This window comes from Cherax quadricarinatus, chromosome 1 (genome assembly GCF_038502225.1).
Source record: "Cherax quadricarinatus isolate ZL_2023a chromosome 1, ASM3850222v1, whole genome shotgun sequence".
Taxonomy (NCBI): domain Eukaryota; kingdom Metazoa; phylum Arthropoda; class Malacostraca; order Decapoda; family Parastacidae; genus Cherax; species Cherax quadricarinatus.
This window is the reverse complement of record NC_091292.1, coordinates 94,266,131-94,288,270: the sequence shown is the minus strand read 5'-3', so window position 1 is coordinate 94,288,270 and position 22,140 is coordinate 94,266,131. Positions and strand designations below refer to the sequence as shown.

Here is a 22,140-nt window from a genome sequence, read left to right as displayed (position 1 = left end):
AGACTGTTGGTATTAGTTTCTTGCATGGAGTCCAGTTATGCATCATAGTCTGACTGATCAGAAACTGACTTGAGAGATTTATCAAGTTGGTTCTTGAAGACAGCTAGGAATCTGTTGGTAATTCTCCATATGTATGAAAGGTGTTGAAATTAAAGTTGTGATTGACAAGCAAGAAAAGATTGTATTGTTTTTTTTAATTGTAATAAAAGATTAGTTTCAGGGAGATACTTGATGTAAATATGATTTGACTAATTATGTATGTATATGAAACTTCCCATTTTTTTAGTTCATTATGCTACAGTTCTTTATTTCATCTAGTAAACTGCATATTCCAAATTTTTGGACCATTTATTTGGATTGATAAAGAACTGATCAACAAACAGAGATAGTAGAGGGCAACGAGTGACTAGCTCCCTTAAGGTTTACTATACAAATAGTAGGAGTCTAAGAAATAAGATAGATGAGCTAAGATTACTTGCAAGTGCAGGTAATACAGTGGACGCCCGGTTAACGATATTATTTCATTCCAGAAGTATGTTCAGGTGCCATTACTGAACGAATTTGTTCCCATAAGGAATATTGTGAAATAGATTAGTCCATTTCAGACCCCCAAACATACATGTACAAACGCACTTACATAAATACACTTACATAATTGGTCGCACTGGGAGCTGATCGTTAAGCGGGGGTCCACTGTATAGATATTATTGGTATAAGAGACCTGGGAAATGCCTTCTGAATGCAACATACAGGGTTATAAACTATTTCACACTGATAGGGTCAACAGGAAGGGTGGTGGAGTGGCGATGTATGTCAGAGGAAATTTAAATTGCTGTCTTAGACATGATATAAGATTAGAAACATCGAACACAGAATCTGTTTAGCTACAGTTTCTCAAGGGACGTGACAAATTAATTTTGGGTGTGATTTATAGGCCTCCAAACCTTGATAGGGAGTGCAGTAAGCCGTTATGGGACGAAATGCATAAGGCATCTAGATATGAAAATGTTGTGATAATGGGAGATTTTAACTTTAGACAAATTGATTGGAACAATGACAGGAAATCTTGAGTCTAGTGACTTTCTTGATACGGTTCAGGATTGCTTTTTAGAACAGTTTGTGAAAGAGCCAACTAGAGGAAACAATCTGCTTGACTTGGTTCTTGCCAACAAAGATTCACTAATTAATAATCTTGAGGTTAATGATGAGCTTGGGGAAAGTGATCACAAATCACTTAGTTTCAATATATCATGGAATTACCCAGATAACTGCAATCAAATCTCTGTCCCAGATTTTCGCTTGGCCGACTTCATGGGACTGAAAAATTACCTGGGTGGGCTAAATTGGGATATCCTGACTATGGGTCAGGTAGGTGATCTTGGTTGGCAATATGACGTTTTTCAGAGCATAGTTCTAGCTGCCCAGACAACTTTTGTTCTGAGTAGGGAAATTAGATCTAACAAAAATGATCCCAAATGGATGAACAATAGATTAAAACAACTCATTGGTCAAAAGAGAGGCATATATAGGCGTATCAAAAGAGGGGATGGGCAGTTAAGAAATCAATATATTCAGTTAAAGAGAGAAATAAAGAAAGGAATAAGAAAAGCAAAAAGGGATTATGAGGCTAAAGTCACAAGGGATTCAAAGACTAACCCAAAAGGGTTCTTTCAGGTATACAGAAGCAAGATTAGGGACAAGATTGGCCCACTTAAGAGTAACTCTGGTCAGATCACTGACAGTGATAAGAATATGTGTGAAATTCTCAATACCTACTTCCTCTCAGTTTTCACCCAGGAAAATACTAGCGATATTCCTGAAATAATAGATTACGTAGAACAGGATAATGAACTATGTGACATGGTCCTCAGACAAATAGAGAAACTAAAATCTGACAAATCCCCAGGCCCTGATGAACTGTTTGCAAGGGTGTTAAAGGAATGTAAAGAGGAACTTAGCATAACTTTGGCTAATCTTTTTAACATATCACTACAAACTGGCATAGTGCCTAATAAGTGGAAAATGGCAAATTATTTATTTATTATTATCACACTGGCCGATTTCCACCAAGGCTGGGTGGCCCGAAAAAGAAAAACTTTCACCATCATTCACTCCATCACTGTCTTGCCAGAAGGGTGCTTTACACTACAGTTTTTAAACTGCAACATTAACACCCCTCCTTCAGAGTGCAGGCACTGTACCTCCCATCTCCAGGACTCAAGTCCAGCCTGCCGGTTTCCCTGAACCCCTTCATAAATGTTACTTTGCTCACACTCCAACAGCACGTCAAGTATTAAAAACTATTTGTCTCCATTCACTCCTATCAAACACGCTCACGCATGCCTGATGGAAGCCCCTCGCACACAAAACCTCCTTTACCCCCTCCCTCCAACCTTTCCTAGGCCGACCCCTACCCCGCCTTCCTTCCACTACAGACTGATACACTATTGAAGTCATTCTGTTTCGCTCCATTCTCTCTACATGTCCGAACCACCTCAACAACCCTTCCTCAGCCCTCTGGACAACAGTTTTGGTAATCCTGCACCTCCTCCTAACTTCCAAACTACGAATTCTCTGCATTATATTCACACCACACATTGCCCTCAGACATGACATCTCCACTGCCTCCAGCCTTCTCCTCACTGCAACATTCATCACCCATGCTTCACACTCATATAAGAGTGTTGGTAAAACTATACTCTCATACATTCCCCTCTTTGCCTCCAAGGACAAAGTTCTTTGTCTCCAGACTCCTAAGTGCACCACTCACCCTTTTCCCCTCATCAATTCTATGATTCACCTCATCTTTCATAGACCCATCCACTGACACGTCCACTCCCAAATATCTGAATACATTCACCTCCTCCATACTCTCCCTCCAATCTGATATCCAATCTTTCATCACCTAATCTTTTTGTTATCCTCATAACCTTACTCTTTCCTGTATTCACCTTTAATTTTCTTCTTTTGCACACCCTACCAAATACATCCACCAATCTCTGCAACTTCTCTTCAGAATCTCCCAAGAGCACAGTGTCATCAGCAAAGAGCAGCTGTGACAACTCCCACTTTGTGTGTGATTCTTTATCTTTTAACTCCACGCCTCTTGCCAAGACCCTCGCATTTACTTCTCTTACAACCCCATCTATAAATATATTAAACAACCACGGTGACATCACACATCCTTGTCTAAGGCCTACTTTTACTGGGAAATAATTTCCCTCTTTCCTACATACTCTAACTTGAGCCTCACTATCCTCGTAAAAACTCTTCACTGCTTTCAGTAACCTACCTCCTACACCATACACCTGCAACATCTGCCACATTGCCCCCCTATCCACCCTGTCATATGCCTTTTCCAAATCCATAAATGCCACAAAGACCTCTTTAGCCTTATCTAAATACTTTTCACTTATATGTTTCACTGTAAACACCTGGTCCACACACCCCCTACCTTTCCTAAAGCCTCCTTGTTCATCTGCTATCCTATTCTCCGTCTTACTCTTAATTCTTTCAATAATAACTCTACCATACACTTTACCAGGTATACTCAACAGACTTATCCCCCTATAATTTTTGCACTCTCTTTTATCCCCTTTGCCTTTATACAAAGGAACTATGCATGCTTTCTGCCAATCCCTAGGTACCTTACCCTCTTCCATACATTTATTAAATAATTGCACCAACCACTCCAAAACTATATCCCCACCTGCTTTTAACATTTCTATCTTTATCCCATCAATCCCGGCTGCCTTACACCCTTTCATTTTACCTACTGCCTCACGAACTTCCCCCACACTCACAACTGGCTCTTCCTCACTCCTACAAGATGTTATTCCTCCTTGCCCTATTCATGAAATCACAGCTTCCCTATCTTCATCAACATTTAACAATTCCTCAAAATATTCCCTCCATCTTCCCAATACCTCTAACTCTCCATTTAATAACTCTCCTCTCCTATTTTTAACTGACAAATCCATTTGTTCTCTAGGCTTCCTTAACTTGTTAATCTCACTCCAAAACTTTTTCTTATTTTCAACAAAATTTGTTGATAACATCTCACCCACTCTCTCATTTGCTCTCTTTTTATATTGCTTCACCACTCTCTTAACCTCTCTTTTTCTCCATATACTCTTCCCTCCTTGCATCACTTCTACTTTGTAAAAACTTCTCATATGCTAACTTTTTCTCCTTTACTACTCTCTTTACATCATTCCACCAATCGCTCCTCTTCCCTCCCGCACCCACTTTCCTGTAACCACAAACTTCTGCTGAACACTCTAACACTACATTTTTAAACCTACCCCATACCTCTTCGACCCCATTGCCTATGCTCTCATTAGCCCATCTATCCTCCAATAGCTGTTTATATCTTACCCTAACTGCCTCCTCTTTTAGTTTATAAACCTTCACCTCTCTCTTCCCTGATGCTTCTGTTCTCCTTGTATCCCATCTACCTTTTACTCTCAGTGTAGCTACAACTAGAAAGTGATCTGATATATATGTGGCCCCTCTATAAACATGTACATCCTGAAGTCTACTCAACAGTCTTTTATCTACCAATACATAATCCAACAAACTATTGTCATTTTGCCCTACATCATATCTTGTATACTTATTTATCCTCTTTTTCTTAAAATATGTATTACCTATAACTAAACCCCTTTCTATACAAAGTTCAATCAAAGGGCTCCCATTATCACTTACACCTGGCACCCCAAACTTACCTACCACACCCTCTCTTAAAGTTTCTCCTACTTTAGCATTCAGGTCCCCTACCACAATTACTCTCTCACTTGGTTCAAAGGCTCCTATACATTCACTTAACATCTCCCAAAATCTCTCTCTCTCCTCTGCATTCCTCTCTTCTCCAGGTGCATACACGCTTATTATGACCCACTTCTCGCATCCAACCTTTACTTTAATCCACATAATTCTTGAATTTTCACATTCATATTCTCTTTTCTCCTTCCATAACTGATCATTCAACATTACTGCTACCCCTTCCTTTGCTTTAACTCTCTCAGATACTCCAGATTTAATCCCATTTATTTCCCCCCACTGAAACTCCCCTACCCCCTTCAGCTTTGTTTTGCTTAGGGCCAGGACATCCAACTTCTTTTCATTCATAACATCAGCAATCATCTGTTTCTTGTCATCCACACTACATCCACACACATTCAAGCATCCCAGTTTTATAAAGTTTTTCTTCTTCTCTTTTTTAGTAAATGTCTACAGGAGAAGGGGTTACTAGCCCATTGCTCCCGGCATTTTAGTCGCCTCATACGACACGCATGGCTTACGGAGGAAAGATTTTTTTCCACTTCCCCATGGACAATAGAAGAAATAAAGAAGAACAAGAGCTATTTAGAAAAAGGAGAAAAACCTAGATGTATGTATATATATATGCATGTGCGTGTCTGTGAAGTGTGACCAAAGTGTAAGTAGGAGTAGCAAGATATCCCTGTTATCTAGCGTGTTTATGAGACAGAAAAAGAAACCACCAATCCTACCATCATGCAAAACAGTTACAGGTTTCTGTTTCACAGTCATCTGGCAGGACGGTAGTACTTCCCTGGGTGGTTGCTGTCTACCAACCTATTTACAAGGCAGGTGACAGGTCCTTGGCTTTGAACTATAGACCAATAAGTCTTACCTCTATAGTGGGAAAATTTATGGAATCAATAATTGCTGAAGCAATTCGTAGCCATCTTGATAGGCACAGATTGATTACTGAATCTCAACACGGTTTTACCAAGGGGCGTTCCTGTCTTACGAATTTACTAACTTTTTTCACTAAGGTGTTTGAGGAGGTAGATCATGGTAATGAATATGATATTGTGTATATGGACTTCAGTAAGGCTTATGATAGAGTTCCACATCAGAGACTTTTGAGGAAACTTAAGGCACATGGAATAGGAGAAATTTTTTCCTGGGTAGAGGCATGGTTGACAAATAGGAAGCAAAGAGTTTGCATAAATGGGGAGAAATCAGAATGGGGGCACGTCACAAGTGGTGTTCCACAGGGGTCAGTGTTGGGCCCCTTGTTGTTCACAATTTACATAAACGACATAGATGAGGGAATAAATAGCGACATAAGCAAATTTGCTGATGACACCAAAATAGGCCATCCAATTCATTCTATTGAGGACATTAATGCACTCCAGGAGGATTTGAACAGACTGATGCAGTCGTTGGAGAAGTGGCAGATACAGTTTAATATAGACAAATGCAAAGTTCTAAATGTTTTACAGGACAATAACCATGCCACTTATAAACTGAATAGTGTAGATCTTAATACTACTGATTGCAAAAAGGATTGAGGAGTTCTGGTTAGCAGTATTCTGAAACCAAGACAACAGTGCATAAGTCTTCACAATAAAGCTAACAGAATCCTTGGCTTCATATCAAGAAGTATAAATAATAGAAGTCCTCAGGTTGTTCTTCAACTCTATATATCCTTGGTTAGACCTCATTCAGATTACGCTGCACAGTCCTGGTCACCATATTACAGAATGGATATAAATGCACTGGAAAACGTACAGAGGAGGATGACAAAGCTGATCTGACAAAGCTCTGAATCTGCACTCTCTAGAAAGGCATAGAATTAGGGGGGATATGATTGAGGTGTTTAAATGGAAAATAGGAATAAATAAAGAGGGTGTAAATAGTGTGCTGAAAATATCCAGCCAAGACAGGACTCACAGCAGTGGTTTCAAGTTGGAAAAGTTCAGATTCAAGAAGGACATAGGAAAGCACTGGTCTGGTAATAGAGTTGTGGATGAATGGAACAAACTTCCGAGTACCATCATAGAAGCTAAGACCTTGTGTAGTTTTAAAAATAGGTTGGATAAATACATGAGTGGGTGTGGGTGGGTGTGAGTTGGACCTGACTAGCTTGGGCTTCCAGGTCTGGTGCCGTGCTCCTTCCTTAAGTGGAAGTGACCTGACTAAGTGGTCATTGTTCTAGGCCGGGGGGTGGCATGGACCTGCTTCGCATGGGTCAGTAGGCCTGTTGCAGTGTTCCTTCTTTCTTATGTTCTTAAATGACACTTGCCTGGCCTTAAAATCACTCGCATCACCACTAGTTGCAGGCATTTTTATAATTAAATCGCCATGTAACTGCCTTGCCTTTTCACATATGATCACTTGGGAGATGCTATCTCCTGATACCTGTTTTTCATTTATCCACACCAATAACAGTCTCTCAACATCTTCGAGTACTTGCGATCTGTGTTTTGAAAAGATGCTTGCACCTTTTGCAACAACAGCTTCCTTGATTGCCTTTCTGTTGGCCAAGTTAGTAGCGATGGTTGATAGCGGTTTGTTATACAACCTGGCCAGCTCGGAGACACGCACTCCAGTTTCATACTTTGTGATGATCTCCTTCATTTCAATTGCAATTCTCACCCTTTTTACCACAGGGTTGGCACTAGAAGCTTTCTTGGGGCCCATGGTGGCTTATTTTGCAGTTACAAGCACTAAAAACACTAGAATAATACAAAATGTACCGAATGTATGCGTGGATGTGACCGGACTGCCTTGTAAACACTGGCACACTAACTAAAGGCAGGGCAGAAAAGGCGCGCTCAGGCCAGACGGGACATGTGGACACGTTTGGGACGAATCATGTTGGTCGAGTTTTTCATTGTTGGTCGGGCCAAAATTTTTACGCTCAAATGCTTCATTAGTCGAATTTATCATTAGACGATGCCTTCGTTGGTCGGGGGTCCACTGTACTGTAATATAAATGATAATGAAAATAGAGCATTTAGTGCAAGAGATTAAGATTTATTGTAATGTTAAATCAATCAATCAGTCAAGTTTATTCTCTATAAAGATTACAATGCGGGGTTTACAGGTTTTGGATATTGTGTGGTTTACATGTTATAAAATACTAATTACAGAGGGGGCCACTAGGACACCTAGCATGGCTAGGCATTTCAGGCAGGCTTAGATTAATTTTTAACTCTAAATTATTACAAATTATGGAGTAAGTTGGTATTAAGGCTAAGTGACTATATTATAGTTTGTGAGTTTAGCAATGTAAATGCTTTTGTTTTGGCACAATACACAGGTTCTATATTGTAGTATCACAGGCAAACTTATGACTAGTTAGGATTCATTATTTTATGATTAAGATTCGTATTTCTGTGATTATAGACAAGTAGGTGAGTGAGTGTAAGTGTGAACAGGTGGTTTTCATGTAGTTAGTTGTCGGGGTGTATCGGGGAGATAAGATGTTGTCTAACAGTAGTTTTGAAGGTGATGAATGTGTCTGCATTTCTAGAGCTTTCGGGTAGGGTGTTCGAGATTTTAGGCCCTTTGCATGCATAGAATTTTTGTAAAGGTTTAGTCGAACACTGGGAATGTCATAGAGATGTTTGTGTCTGGTGTTATGCCTGTGGGTCCTGTCACAACTATCAAGAAAGTGTTTTAGGTCAAGGTTAATATTGGAATTTAAGGTCCTGTAGATGTAGATTGCACAGTAGTAAGTGTCGATGTTCTGAACAGGGAGTAAGTTTAGATCTATGAATAGTGGGGAGGTGGGTGTTGCCAGGGATGGGATTTAGTGATTATTCTTACTGCAGCTTTTTGTTGGGTTATTATTGGCATTAGGTGTGTTGCTGCAGTTGATCCCCAAGAACAAATAGCATAGGTGAGGTATGGATAAATGAGTGAATGGTATAGTGTGAGAAGGGCAGTTTGCGGCGCGTAGTATCGTATCTTGGAGAGGATTCCAACCATTTTGGATACTTTTTTATGTGTTGGATATGGGTGCTGAAATTCAGGTTGTTGTCGAGGTATAGGCCTAGGAACTTGCCCTAATTATGTCTGGCAATTAGAGTGTTGTCGATCTTAATGTTAAGTTGCGCAACACCTGCTTTGCTACCAAACATAATGTAGTAGGTTTTGTCAGTGTTAAGTGTAAGTTTATTGGCTGTCATCCAAGTTGATATTTTGACCAGCTCCTCATTAACAATGGTGTTGAGGGTGGCAAGAATAGGGTGGGATATGACATAAGTCGTGTCGTCAGCAAAAAGAATGGGTTTCAGGTGTTGGGATATGTTTGGAAGATCATTGATGTAAATGAGGAAGAGCATATTTAAAAGCAAGTTCTATATGGAGGTAATGTGATAATGGTTGGAGATTTGATTAAATTAAAAATTTGCTGTAATTTATAACTAAGAAGTAAAAGTATAAGGGTCAATTTAAGGAGTCGCTACATTAAAAATTGTTTCAGGGAAATACATTGAGTACACTGTTTAAAAAAAAATTGCTTTAATTCATTAAGGAATTAAAAAAAATTAAACTTGTGCTGCCAAAATTTACATTATGCAGTAATAAATGAACATAACTGTTTCTGTTAGTGTTTAGACTTAAGATGATTACTAATTGACCTCTTGACAATATACAATATGGTAACATGAATGACCCAAATGCTTTGTGTATTTTGCAGAAATTCTGTTACCCAATGATTAAAACTTCTTATCTGGTTAATCAGTTTTTCTTTTTTTTTTACTAGAAGTCATTTGCTAGGATTAAAAGTGAGTTCACATTTGGCACAATATCTTCTGCACATTTCATTATTTTAACATAGTATCACTTATAGATGCTAATAGAACTAGATTATTAATGTTGTATTGCCAAGATACAACAGCTTTAGTACTGCCAGTGAGGCACATGCTTTCATATACTTTAAAGTCAACAATGAGTCACAATTGACAGCAGTTAATTAATATCTATAAAGAACACTTTGTTTAACTCCATTTCTCAGGATAAATATCCACAGAGGATTCTATTTTCAAGTATCTTTTTTGACCAACAAAGTGTGATTGATTTTAAATATTCTATAATGCTTTAGGAATGTGTTAAACCATTTATTATACCATTATATGAAAAAACTAAAATTACTGTTCTTATTTCATGTGTTTCAGTGAGAGCAGCAATCGTTGCCCAATTGATAACACACCCTTAACAGAAACAGACTTGTTTCCCGACTCTTGTGCTGAGCGGGAGATCCTGCAGCTCAGAGTAAAATGTCCAAATCACACCCTTGGATGCACACGCATAATAGATCTTATGTATATTGAGCACCATACTCAGGCATGCTCCTTTCAGGTATATTACTTATAATATTGTCTTGGTAATTTCACAATAATATCAAAACTCAAACTTTTATTTCTTTAGAACATAGATGAATATTACAGGGAATACAGTACAGTGGACCCCCGCTTAACGATCACCTCCAAATGCGACCAATTATGTAAGTGTATTTATGTAAGTGCGTTTGTACGTGTATGTTTGGGGGTCTGAAATGGACTAATCTACTTCACAATATTCCTTATGGGAAAAAATTCGGTCAGTACTGGCACCTGAACATACTACTGGAATGAAAAAAGTTCGTTAACCGGGGGTCCACTGTATGAGTGATCTAGTAATACAATAATTTTGTATTCCAAGGAAAACCCCTTGGAATCAGATTAAGGGGTAATTCTAAAGGTAGACTTTTATTGTGTTATGGCTGGTTTTAGATGAATAACTTTTGTAGATCTCCATACATTGATTCCATAAGTGAAAATGGGATAGATCTAAAAGTACTGTAATACAGAGTAAGTAATGTTGAATGAGGTACATAGCAACATACTCTGGAAAGAATACCCACTGTTTTGGAAACTTTCTTTGATATGTGCTGGTTATGATTCCCAAAGTTAGGTTTGCTGTCACTGTGGATTCCCAGACATTTTCCTTCCTCCTGTCTTTTAATGTGTGAATTATTTATCAATGTATTTAGCTCAACTTGAGTCCTGGAAATGGGAAGTACAATGCCTGCACTTTAAAGGAGGGGTTTGAGATATTGGCAGTTTGGAGGGATATGTTGTTTATCTTTATACGTATATGCTTCTAAGCTGTTGTATTCTGAGCACCTCTGCAAAAACAGTGATAATGTGTGAGTGTGGTGAAAGTGTTGAATGATGATGAAAGTATTTTCTTTTTGGGGATTCTTTCTTTTTTGGGTCACCCTGCCTCGGTGGGAGACGGCCGACTTGTTGAAAAAAAAAAAAAATTTTGGTTTATTTCCTGAACATTATACACTTTGGATGGTCTTGTGATTATTGAGCATAGTTTATTTAATGGTAGCTCAACGTTAATTGTTATTGGGCTCAGCCAGATCTATATTGGAGATCATGAAAGCATCGACATGTGTGAATAAGTTGTTAATGCATTTGGTAGCTCATTAAAGGAGAAATAAGAGCGGTCTTAGTATATTGCCTTACAGTACCACTGTGTTAATGGGTTGAGTAAGTGAAATGGTGTCATTTACAGACACATTAATTTAAGGAGTAGGATGTTGTGGTCTTCTATATCAAAAGCTTGTTTTAGATCAATAAGGAGGTTTATTGGATATTCATTATTCTCTAGGGATGTGTAGATTTAGTCAAGCACTTTTGTTGTTGCATCATTTGTCCTTTTCTTTTTATTGGCCTGAAACCAGGGTTAAGTATATTGGGTTTTGTTATAACCTTGTGTCTTTTTACAAATATTTTAGATAACTTTCGTTTTTCTTTTTGCGCCACCTCGCCTTGGTGAGATATGGCCAGTTTGTTGTTGTAAGAAGTAAGGTGAAACTTGGTTTATAGTTATTGATGCAAGCTGCCTCTTCACTTTTATAGACATATAATTACAGGATAGGTTGGATGTTTTCAGTCTATTAATTTGTTAAATAACATTGCAGTAGTTGGTGATAGTATATGTGCCACTTTCTTATAGATCAGAGAAAGTATATTGGCTTTACTTTCTGCTTTATTTTTTAGTGAATTTATTACTGCATTTATGCACTCAGAAAAGGCTTATAACAGGTTAGATAAAAGAGCAATATGGCAAATGTTACATATGTATGGAATAGGTAGTACATTACTGAAAGCATTAAAGAGTTTTTATGCAGATTGTGAGGCTCAGGCTAGAGTATACAAGAGAGGGGGATTATTTTCCTGTAAAAGTAGGCCCTAGACAGGGATGTGTGATGTCACCATAGTTGTCTAACATACTTATAAATTGAGTTGTGAAGTGAATCCTAGTTTTTGGGAGAGGTGTGGAATTAAAAGATAACAAATTTGACAGTCAGAGATGTCACAATTGCTCTTTACCTATGACACAGTTCTTTTGAGAGATTCTGAAAAGAGGGTGCAAAGGATGGTGGAAGAATTTGGGAGGGTATGTAGAAGGATATTAAAAGCAAAGGAAAGAACAAGGTGATGAGAGTAACAAAATTTGGGTAATGAAAGATTAGATACAAGATTGTAATGAGTGAATCTGGAGGAAGTAGATGTGTTCAGATTTGGGAGTCTGTCAGTGATGGGTCTATGAAGACGAAGTAAACTATGTAATAGAGGATGGGAAAAAATGTGGGTGGTGTGTTGAGGTCTTGTAGAGGTAAAGAATTTATTTATGGAGGCAAAAAAAAAAAAGGAGGGGGAGATTTAGAGTAGTATAGTGGTACTAACACTTGCTGTGTGGGTGTGAAGCATGGGTTTCAAGTGTTGCCGCAGGTAGGAGGCTGGAGGCAACAGAGGTGTTGTGCTGGAGGACAATGTGTTGTATGAATATTGTGAAGAGAATTCGGAGTATGGAGATTACAAACAATAGTGGAATTAACAAAAATATAATTCAGATTGATGAGAAGGGGTTGTGAAGATTATTAAGGTATTGAAAGAGGATGGAGCAAAATAGGATGACTATGAGGGCATATAATTCTGGGAGAAGGGAAGGAGTGGTAAGGGTTATCCCAGGAAAGGTTAGAGGGAGAAGGTAAAAAGGGTTTTGAGAGCTTGGATATCCAACAGGTTTGTGTGAGTGTTAGATCAGAGTGGAGGTCATTTAGTTATTATGACTGCATGCTGGTGGTGTGTGAGCAAGGTAACTTGTATGAAATATTTCAGGGGAAACTAGCGAGTTGGATTTGAGCTTTAGGGATAGGAAGTACAGTGTCTTTTACCATTTGGTGGACCATCTGAACTGTGTTATTGATGGTATTAATAATTGACATTTTATTGAGAAAACTAGCTACTTTTGGGTCTTTAGCCAGAGGGAGATTAATGAAGTCTCCAGTTATTATTAGGTGATGATTATTAAGGTTTTGATACAAAGTTTTTGAGATTGTCTCCAAAGCTGGATTTATTAATATGAGACGGTAAACTGTGCATGTTGTGAGTGTGGTTTTTAGGTTTCTAATTGTAAATTGCTCAAATATGTATTCACCAAATCATATTTTGGTACATATAGAGGTAATACATTTCATCTCATTCACAAATTACAGTGCTATTCTACCTCCCTTTTGATCAGGTCTGAAGCTGTACATGACTATACCCAGGCAGGTTGTATATATCTGTTGCGTTGTGTTTTAATTATGTGTTTCTGTAGGTTAGTGATTGTAGTCATGTATGGATGTCATCACAGTGCATTGTTGTTGAATATTGATATGCTCTTTTTATTCCTGGAGTTGCTGTTGACAAGGATGGTTGTGTAATATCTGCAGACTTGATCAGTGGTAAACTGGTTATTGTAGAAGTCAGAGGAGATTCAGCTTGGGATCAATATCAGCATTCATGAACCATGGGTAGTGGTTCAATAGTAACACTGATAATAGTAGCGAAAGCTGGGTCCATTGTTGCATCAGAATATACTGAAGCAGGAAGGGAATGGAAGAAAGTAATTTTTGTAAGACTTAATTAAGGAAGTGAGTGAGTGAATTAATGTTTGAGTGAATGAAAGCATGAATGAATTAATTAATTAGTGGGAGGGAGAGGAAGGGAAAGGACTAGAGACTTCCTCTTCTGTTGTTAATTTTCACATCCTTGTCTGATTCTCAAGAAAAGTTTTGTGTTCTAAGCTACAGTACTGCTGCATACTGTGATTCAGTTGCATGTGTTATTCTTCTAGCTTGTTTTTATGGGTTATTGTTTTCATGTAAATGCATGTTCTTTCAAAGTATTAATATGTGAGCCTTTAGGCTTTCTTTTCAATGTCTGTTGACATTGGCTAAGTCACTGTTTAACATAGTGTACTGTAGTATTTCTTTTCATTTGAAGGATAACTAAAGGCAAGAAATTTAAGAATTGAGACACTTGTGCAATACTTGGGAATCTTTATTGAAGAAACGTTTCGCCACACAGTGGCTTCATCAGTCCAATACAAAGTAGAAATGGGCAAGGAGAGGAGGAGTTCGAGGTAATCAGTCCCTCAGCCTGGAATCGATGTGTTCAGTCCATTACTCTTGTAGGAAGTGAAGCATAGGGCCAGAGAGGTGGCTTATATACGGCAGTCAGATGAGTTGAAGCAGGAGGAGGCGGGATCACAGTGGGACCTGCCACTTGTGTAAGTAGGTCGTCGTCCAAAGGTTGGGCAAGCGTTGAAGTCTTTGTACCAAGATCCCATGATGTTGCAGTGTCTGACAGATGTGGTGAATGGTTTTGAAAACCGACAAGTTGAAGAATTGAGACACTTGTGCAACACATGGGAATCTTTATTGAAGAAACGTTTTGCCACACAGTGGCTTCATCAGTCCAATACAAAGTAGAAATGGGTAAGGAGAGGAGGAGTTCGAGGTAATCAGTCCCTCAACCTGGAATTGATGTGTTCAGTCCATCACTTTGTATTGGACTGATGAAGCCACTGTGTGGCGAAATGTTTCTTCAATAAAGATTCCCATGTGTTGCACAAGTGTCTCAATTCTTCAACTTGTCGGTTTTCAAAACCATTCACCACACGCAAGAAATTTAATCAGTATTTATTATACATCAAGGTAGTAGGTTGGTAGACAGCAGCCACCCAGGGAGGTACTACCGTTCTGCCAAGTGAGTGTAAAACGAAAGCCTGTAATTGTTTTACATGATGGTAGGATTGATGGTGTCTTTTGTCTGTCTCATAAACATGCAAGATTTCAGGTATGTCTTGCTACTTCTACTTACACTTAGGTCACACTACACATACATGTACAAGCATATATATACACACCCCTCTGGGTTTTCTTCTATTTTCTTTCTAGTTCTTGTTCTTTTTTATTTCCTCTTATCTCCATGGGAAAGTGGAACAGAATTCTTCCTCCGTAAGCCATGCGTGTTGTAAGAGGCAACTAAAATGCCGGGAGAAAGGGGCTAGTAACCCCTTCTCCTGTGTAAATTACTAAATTTAAAAAGAGAAACTTTCGTTTTTCTTTTTGGGCCGCCCTGCCTCGGTGGGATACGGCCGGTTTGTTGAAAAAAAAAATTTATTATACATTGGACTTTTAATTATAACAGTATGTTATTTTCAGTATTTCATGAAGATTTATTTCTAATGTACTTGTTTGTACTTCAAACATCACAGGATTATTTTCTCAATCTGTTGTTGTTATTCTTACATGATAGCTAAAGTTTGTATGGTTACTGTGGCATAAAGTTGTGTAAGACTATTCCACAGATATGGAATGTGTCTTGTGTTTACATATTGCAAGTACAGGTCAGCTATCACTAATCCGGAAATCAGTAATCCAGCACTAATTTGGGCTAGCACAATTTCAAATTTCTGGGGTCACCACATCAACCTGCCGCTACTGTTTGGTTTACCTGGAGAGGGTTTTGGGGGTCAATGCCCCCGCAGCTCAGTCTGAGACCAGGCCTCATGGTGGATCAGGGTCTGATCAACCAGGCTGTTACTGCTGGCTGCACACAAACTGATCTACGAACCACAGCCCGGTTGGTCAGGTACTAACTTTAGGTGCCTGTCCAGTGCCAGGCACTGGACAGTCACCAGGAGTCTATTGGTAATCCCCCTTATGTATGCTAGGAGGCAGTTGAACAGTCTTGGGCCCCGGACACTTATTGTGTTGTCTCTCAGTGTACTCGTGGCGCCCCTGCTTTTCATCGGGGGAATGTCGCATCTCCTGCTGAGCCTTTTGCTTTCATAAAGAGTGATTTTCGTGTGCAGGTTTGGTACCAATCCCTCCAGGACCTTCCAAGTGTATATTATCATGTATCTCTCTCATGCTTTCATAGCTTAATATAAATTAGTTTATTCGTATGTAACCTCACCTAATGTAAATCACTAAATTTAGCCTAAATGTAAACATAGCAGGCACCAAATATGAACCTAGGTTGTTAAGTTTCTGGTTTGTACAGCTTTTAATTTATTGAACATTAAGATTGGTATCATTGTGAGTTTTCAATTTCTTCCTCAGCCAGTTATGTGTCCTAATGAGTGTTCAGCTACAGTGCTTCAGAAAGAACTAGAGCAGCACTTGATGTCCGAGTGTGTCTTACGGGTGAAAATGTGTGATCTCTGTAACGAACCCTTTACTTTCAACCAAGAGCAGGTTTGTGCAGATGAAGTTACAAATGTTAGTGGTATTTTTGACATATAAGAAGTGTACATCATATAAGCAGGCATTTAACATAATTCAGGTGTTGCCATTTAATGTAAATGTAAGTATTTTGTACATACTATATATATACAGTACTGGTGGTGTATTTTATTTGCTGTGTAATATGATACATTGAATATATTATTCTGATGTTTTGTAAAGAAACCCAACTTGGTAGTTCACCATGACTTTTGTCTATATTATTTGTGCTCCATTTATTGTGTTATTATAGCTTACAGCTTTCTTTTTGTACTTTGTGGTTGTTGAGGTGGTTTGGTTATATAGAGAGGATGGAAAAGAGTAAGATGACAAAATGGGTATACAAATCTGGGGTGGAAGGTAGGAGGGATGGGACAGGTTGTCTCAAGAATGGTTGAATGGAGAGGGTAAAAGAGGCTTTGAGTTTAAGGGGCTTGAGCATCCAGCAGGCTTATATGAGAACAGTATGGTAGACAGGAGTGAATGAAATGAGTGGCTTTTAATTTATGTATTGATGGAATGTGAGACTTGAGTCCTGGAAGGGCAGTGCCTGTACCCTAAAAAAAATGGGTGAGGATGAGGAAGTGGTATGGTGATGCCGACAAGATGTGGAAAAAGACACTTGTGTACAGTTCAGGACATTTATTAAAGGAAATGTTTTGCTATGAGTGGCTTCTTCTTGGTTTTCTCTGTATTAGGACTGAAGAAGCCACTCATGGCAAAATGTTTCCTTTAATAAATGTCCTGAACTGTACATAAGGGTCTTTTTCCACATGGGTGGGGATGTTGCTGTCAGAGGGTAATCTGAATTGTGGTGTCAGTACACTTCTGCCAAGACAGCAGTTGAATGAGTGATAGTAAATGTGTTTTCGTCTTTGAATATTCCTGTCTTGGTGAAAGATGGCCTTGTTATTATCTTTTTTTTTTCATATGTCATATATTTTATTCATTGTATTATATATTATAGAAGACAAAAGTAAAGACAGTGATTATGTATGTGTGATGGTGAAAGTGTTGAATGATGAAAGTTTTTTCTTTCTTTTTGGTTCACCATGCCTCGGTGGGAAACGGCTGACGTTAAAAAAAAAAAAATACAGTGGTACCTCAGGATATGAACTTAATTTGTTCCAGAAGGCTGTTTGAGTGCCGATACCAAACGAATTTGTTCCCACGAGGAATAATGTAAATTAAATTAATCCATTTCAGACCCCCAAAAATACACTTGCATAAATACGCTTACATAATTTTTCAAGATTTGAGCTGTTCGTATCCCAGGGTACCACTGTATTATATATGGGCAGTGAAGCTTAGGTTTGGGTATACAGTAGACCCTCAGTTAACGATGCCATCGGATAGCAATAAAATCGGATACCGATACATTTTTGCGTCAAAATATTGGCTCGGCTAACGATGAAAAACTCAAGTTAAGGACATTCGTCCTGAACATGTCTGCGCAGCCTGAGCCCATGTACAGGTAGTGTTTACAAGCCAGTGAGGACGATTCCACACGTACATGCAATATATTTTATATTATTCCATTGCTTTTAGTGCTTGTAACTGCTAAATAAGCCACCATGGGCCCAAAGAAAGCTTCTAGTGCCAGCCCTGTGGTAAAGAAGAAAAGAAGCATAATAGAATTCAAGAAAAAACTCGTAGCAAAGTACCAAAGTGGAGGAGGAAGAGAGGGGAGAAGGTGCCTTCTGCAGTGATTCAGTGATTCTACGATATGTACGATACTACAGCAGCAGGTATCGATAAAGGCTATAGTGCCAGCCAGCAATAAAGTGTAGAATTAACAGTGTAGCAAGTAAGTTAAGCGAGTAAGCGATAGAAAAACGACACGAAAGTAACTCTCCAGTGTTGCTGGATGTGTATCGGGCCAGTGAACATACGCTGGCCTGCTGTCGTCCACCACCCTAAACCTCTGCCAGCATCTCCTCCATCAAACTAGTTAAACTAACATCTCCAAGGTAAGTGTAAATATAAAAGTATGAGTATAAAAGTAAATGTAAGTATAAATATAAAAGGTCCCCAGTGGAAATAGTCACTGACTTTTTTGGGTTATCCTAGGTACTTTACACATATGCTGCTATGTATGATAATCTATGTACGTAACTATATTTCTGTATACCTGAATAAACTTACTTATTTATAAATTAAAATGTAAATTCTTGTCATTCACAAAGTAGACAACAACCTAAGATTTCAAGTTTATCGGAAACCCACCAATAAAAATGATCTCACACACTTCTATTCCAGTCAAGATACCAAGACCAAAAGAGGCATCATCATCGGGTTTTTCCTAAGAGCATACCGAATTTGTAGTCCTGAGTTTCTTGACGAGGAATGTACTTACATTCACCAAACATTCACTGAGTTACAATTTCCTTCTTTTTTCATCAAAGACTGCAAGAAAAGAGCTCTTCAGATCATCAATTCTCCACGCATCAACACCGCTCCCAACAAAGTTATAATTCTTCCCAACAGCCAGGTTGCACTAAACGTCTCAAAAGTACTTTCACAAGCTAACACCAGAGTCGCCATCGCTTCTACCACTTCAATAAAGGATCTAACCAGGACAAAACCCAAGCACCACGAACCAGTCAATGCAGGAGTTTACACTATACCCTGTGGAGGCTGTGACAAGATCTACGTAGGTGAAACAGCAAGAAACCTCGACACCCGCCTCAATGAACACATATACGCATGTAGGAACGACAACTTAAACAACGCCTGTGTACAACACCGAAATTCCACCAATCATCTTATGAAATTCAGAGACGCCCAATTAGTGATAAAAGAAACTAATTTCCGCACACGCAAATGCCTTGAATCAGCACTGATCGCTGTTTCGAATACAATTAAACAAAACAACGGCAGCTTCACCATCTCCGAAGTCTTAGCAAGAATCCTCCTGAAAACAGTAAACCCTGCCATCACATAGTCTCTCCTGTTATACTACACAAAGCACAGAGAGTGAACACTGAAACAACCTGCCTCATTCCAGTTTATATTTGTCCAACCTATTTTTATGTTACCCAAGTAATAGCTTTTATATCCTTTTACTCATGTACGAATTAATTGCTTTTGTCACTACCACTACTACTACTACTACTACCACTAGTGAACATCGGAATGGTACCTCACTAGTATTCACCTCACTCTGAGCCTTTATATACCCTCTGTGTCCATGTATTGTTTGTAATGGCTTGATAAAGCTCCTGGAGAGCGAAACGTTGCCACAATAAATGTCACATTAGTTGCACTTGTGTCCTTTTACTTTACATATTGTCGGTAATTCTACCAACTTTATTACAATTAAAATGTAAATATTTCTTATTTATAAATTAAAATGTAAACATTTCTTATTTATAAATTATGTACATTAAGTGTGATAGTGTTTGTAGGTTCTGCTGGTGGCTCCACCACTATGTACGGCTTCTCTCAGTGGCCCTTATAAACTCAACAACAACACTTCCACCACTTACTCCTCTCATACATTATGACATATTTTATTCATTTTAGAGTATATATCATGTTTCTATGTTATTAATATTGTTTATTATGTCATAGTAGATGAATTGTGATAGATAAATAAGCCGTAGAGATGATGATAGCGTCATATTGAAGCATAATAAACTCGCCTTCCTCTTGCCTCCTACATGTATTTGTCTTCCATACACCAACAAGAGTTAGTGCTTTATATTTATTTGTTATTGTTTTCTGTATGTATATCTATATTTAATCTTTAAAAAAAAATACTTTTTGTTAATACTTTTGGGTATCTGAAATGGATTAATTGGATTTCCATTATTTCTTATGGGGAAACTTAAATTGGATAATGATAAAATCGGTTAAGGACAAGCTCTCTGGAATGGATTAATGTCGTTAACTGAGGGTCCACTGTATAGTAGAGGGAGATTATTTTTCAGTATAAGTCTTAGACAGGGATGTGTGATGTCACCATGGTTGTTTAACTTAAGGTATTTATAGATGGGATTGTAAAAGAAGTGAATGCTAGGGTATTGGGGAGAAATATGCAGTTGAAAGATGAAGAATCGGGTATTGAATGGGAGTTGTCGCAGTTGCGTTTTTGCCAATTTCATAATTCTTTTGGGAGATTCTGATGTGAAGTTTTACCTGTTGGTAAGGAACTTTGGGAGGATATATAAAAGAAGAAAATTAAAAGTTAACATAGGAAAGAGCAAGGTGATGAGAGCATCAAAAAATATAGGCAGTGAGAGACTGGATAGTAGATTGGAGGGAGGGAGCATGGAGGAAGTAAAAGTATTCAGGTATTTGCTAGTGGGCTTGTCGCTGGATGGTTCTGTGAGAGATGAGGTTAACTATATAATTGACAAGGGGAAGAAGGTGGATGATGCTTTGAGGCATTTATGGAGACAAAGAAATTTATCTGTGGAGGCCAAAAGGAGAATGTGCCAGAATATAATGATACCAAAACTGTGGTATGGGTGTGAAGCATGGGTTTTGAATATTGTAGCAAGCAGGAGGTAAGTGGATGTGACCTGACCTGACTAGGTGGGTCATTGGTTTAAGCTGGGAGGTGATGTGAACCTGCCTTGCATGGGCCAGTAGGCCTGCTGCAGTGTTCCTTCTTACTTATGTTCTTCTGAGATCATGATTGAGGGCATTGTATTGTGAATATTATTCAAAGAATTCAGAGTTTGGAGATTAGGGAAAAAGTGTTGAGTTCTTCTGTCAACAAACAGGCCATATCCCACCAAGGCAGGGTGGCCCAAAAGGTAAAATGAAAGTTTCTCCTTTTAAATTTAGTAATATATATATATATATATATATATATAGGAGGAGTTACTAGCCCCTTGATCTCTGCATTTTAGTCGCCTCTTTTTACAACACGCATGGCTTACGGAGAATTCTGTTCCGCTTCCCCATTGAGAAAGTGTGAAGTTATCAAATATATTATTCAGAAATCATAGGAGGGATTGTTGAAGTGGTTGGGATGTTTAGAGAGAATGGAGAAAAAATAGGATGACTAGGATGACTGATGCAGTGGTCGGAGAAGTGGCAGATGCAGTTTAATATAGACAAATGCAAAGTTCTAAATGTTGGACAGGACAATAACCATGCCACATATAAACTAAATAATGTAGATCTTAATATTACGGATTGCGAAAAAGATTTAGGAGTTCTGGTTAGCAGTAATCTGAAACCAAGACAACAGTGCATAAGTGTTTGCAATAAAGCTAATAGAATCCTTGGCTTCATATCAAGAAGCATAAATAATAGGAGTCCTCAGGTTGTTCTTCAACTCTATACATCCTTGGTTAGGCCTCATTTAGATTATGCTGCACAGTTTTGGTCACCGTATTACAGAATGGATATAAATTCTCTGGAAAATGTACAAAGGAGGATGACAAAGTTGATCCCATGTATCAGAAACCTTCCCTATGAGGATAGACTAAGGGCCCTGAATCTGCACTCTCTAGAAAGACGTAGAATTAGGGGGGATATGATTGAGGTGTATAAATGGAAGACAGGAATAAATAAAGGGGATGTAAATAGTGTGCTGAAAATATCTAGCCTAGATAGGACTCGCAGCAATGGTTTTAAGTTGGAAAAATTCAGATTCAGGAAGGATATAGGAAAGTACTGGTTTGGTAATAGAGTTGTGGATGAGTGGAACAAACTCCCGAGTACAGTTATAGAGGCCAGAACGTTGTGTAGCTTTAAAAATAGGTTGGATAAATACATGAGTGGATGTGGGTGGGTGTGAGTTGGAC

The 22,140-nt window shown here is 38.5% G+C and overlaps 1 protein-coding gene across 6 annotated transcripts in view; it reads left to right on the top strand.

The window, feature by feature from the left end:
- Positions 1-22,140, top strand: part of LOC128686024 (TNF receptor-associated factor 6) — a 103,648-nt gene that overhangs the window by 20,642 nt on the left and 60,866 nt on the right. For all 6 annotated transcript variants that reach the window (XM_070084385.1, XM_070084404.1, XM_070084402.1 and 3 more), the window contains 2 exons: positions 9,939-10,122; positions 16,217-16,351. In XM_070084385.1, coding sequence (XP_069940486.1) covers positions 9,939-10,122; positions 16,217-16,351 — 319 coding nt within the window. The remainder of the gene's footprint in view (positions 1-9,938; positions 10,123-16,216; positions 16,352-22,140) is intronic.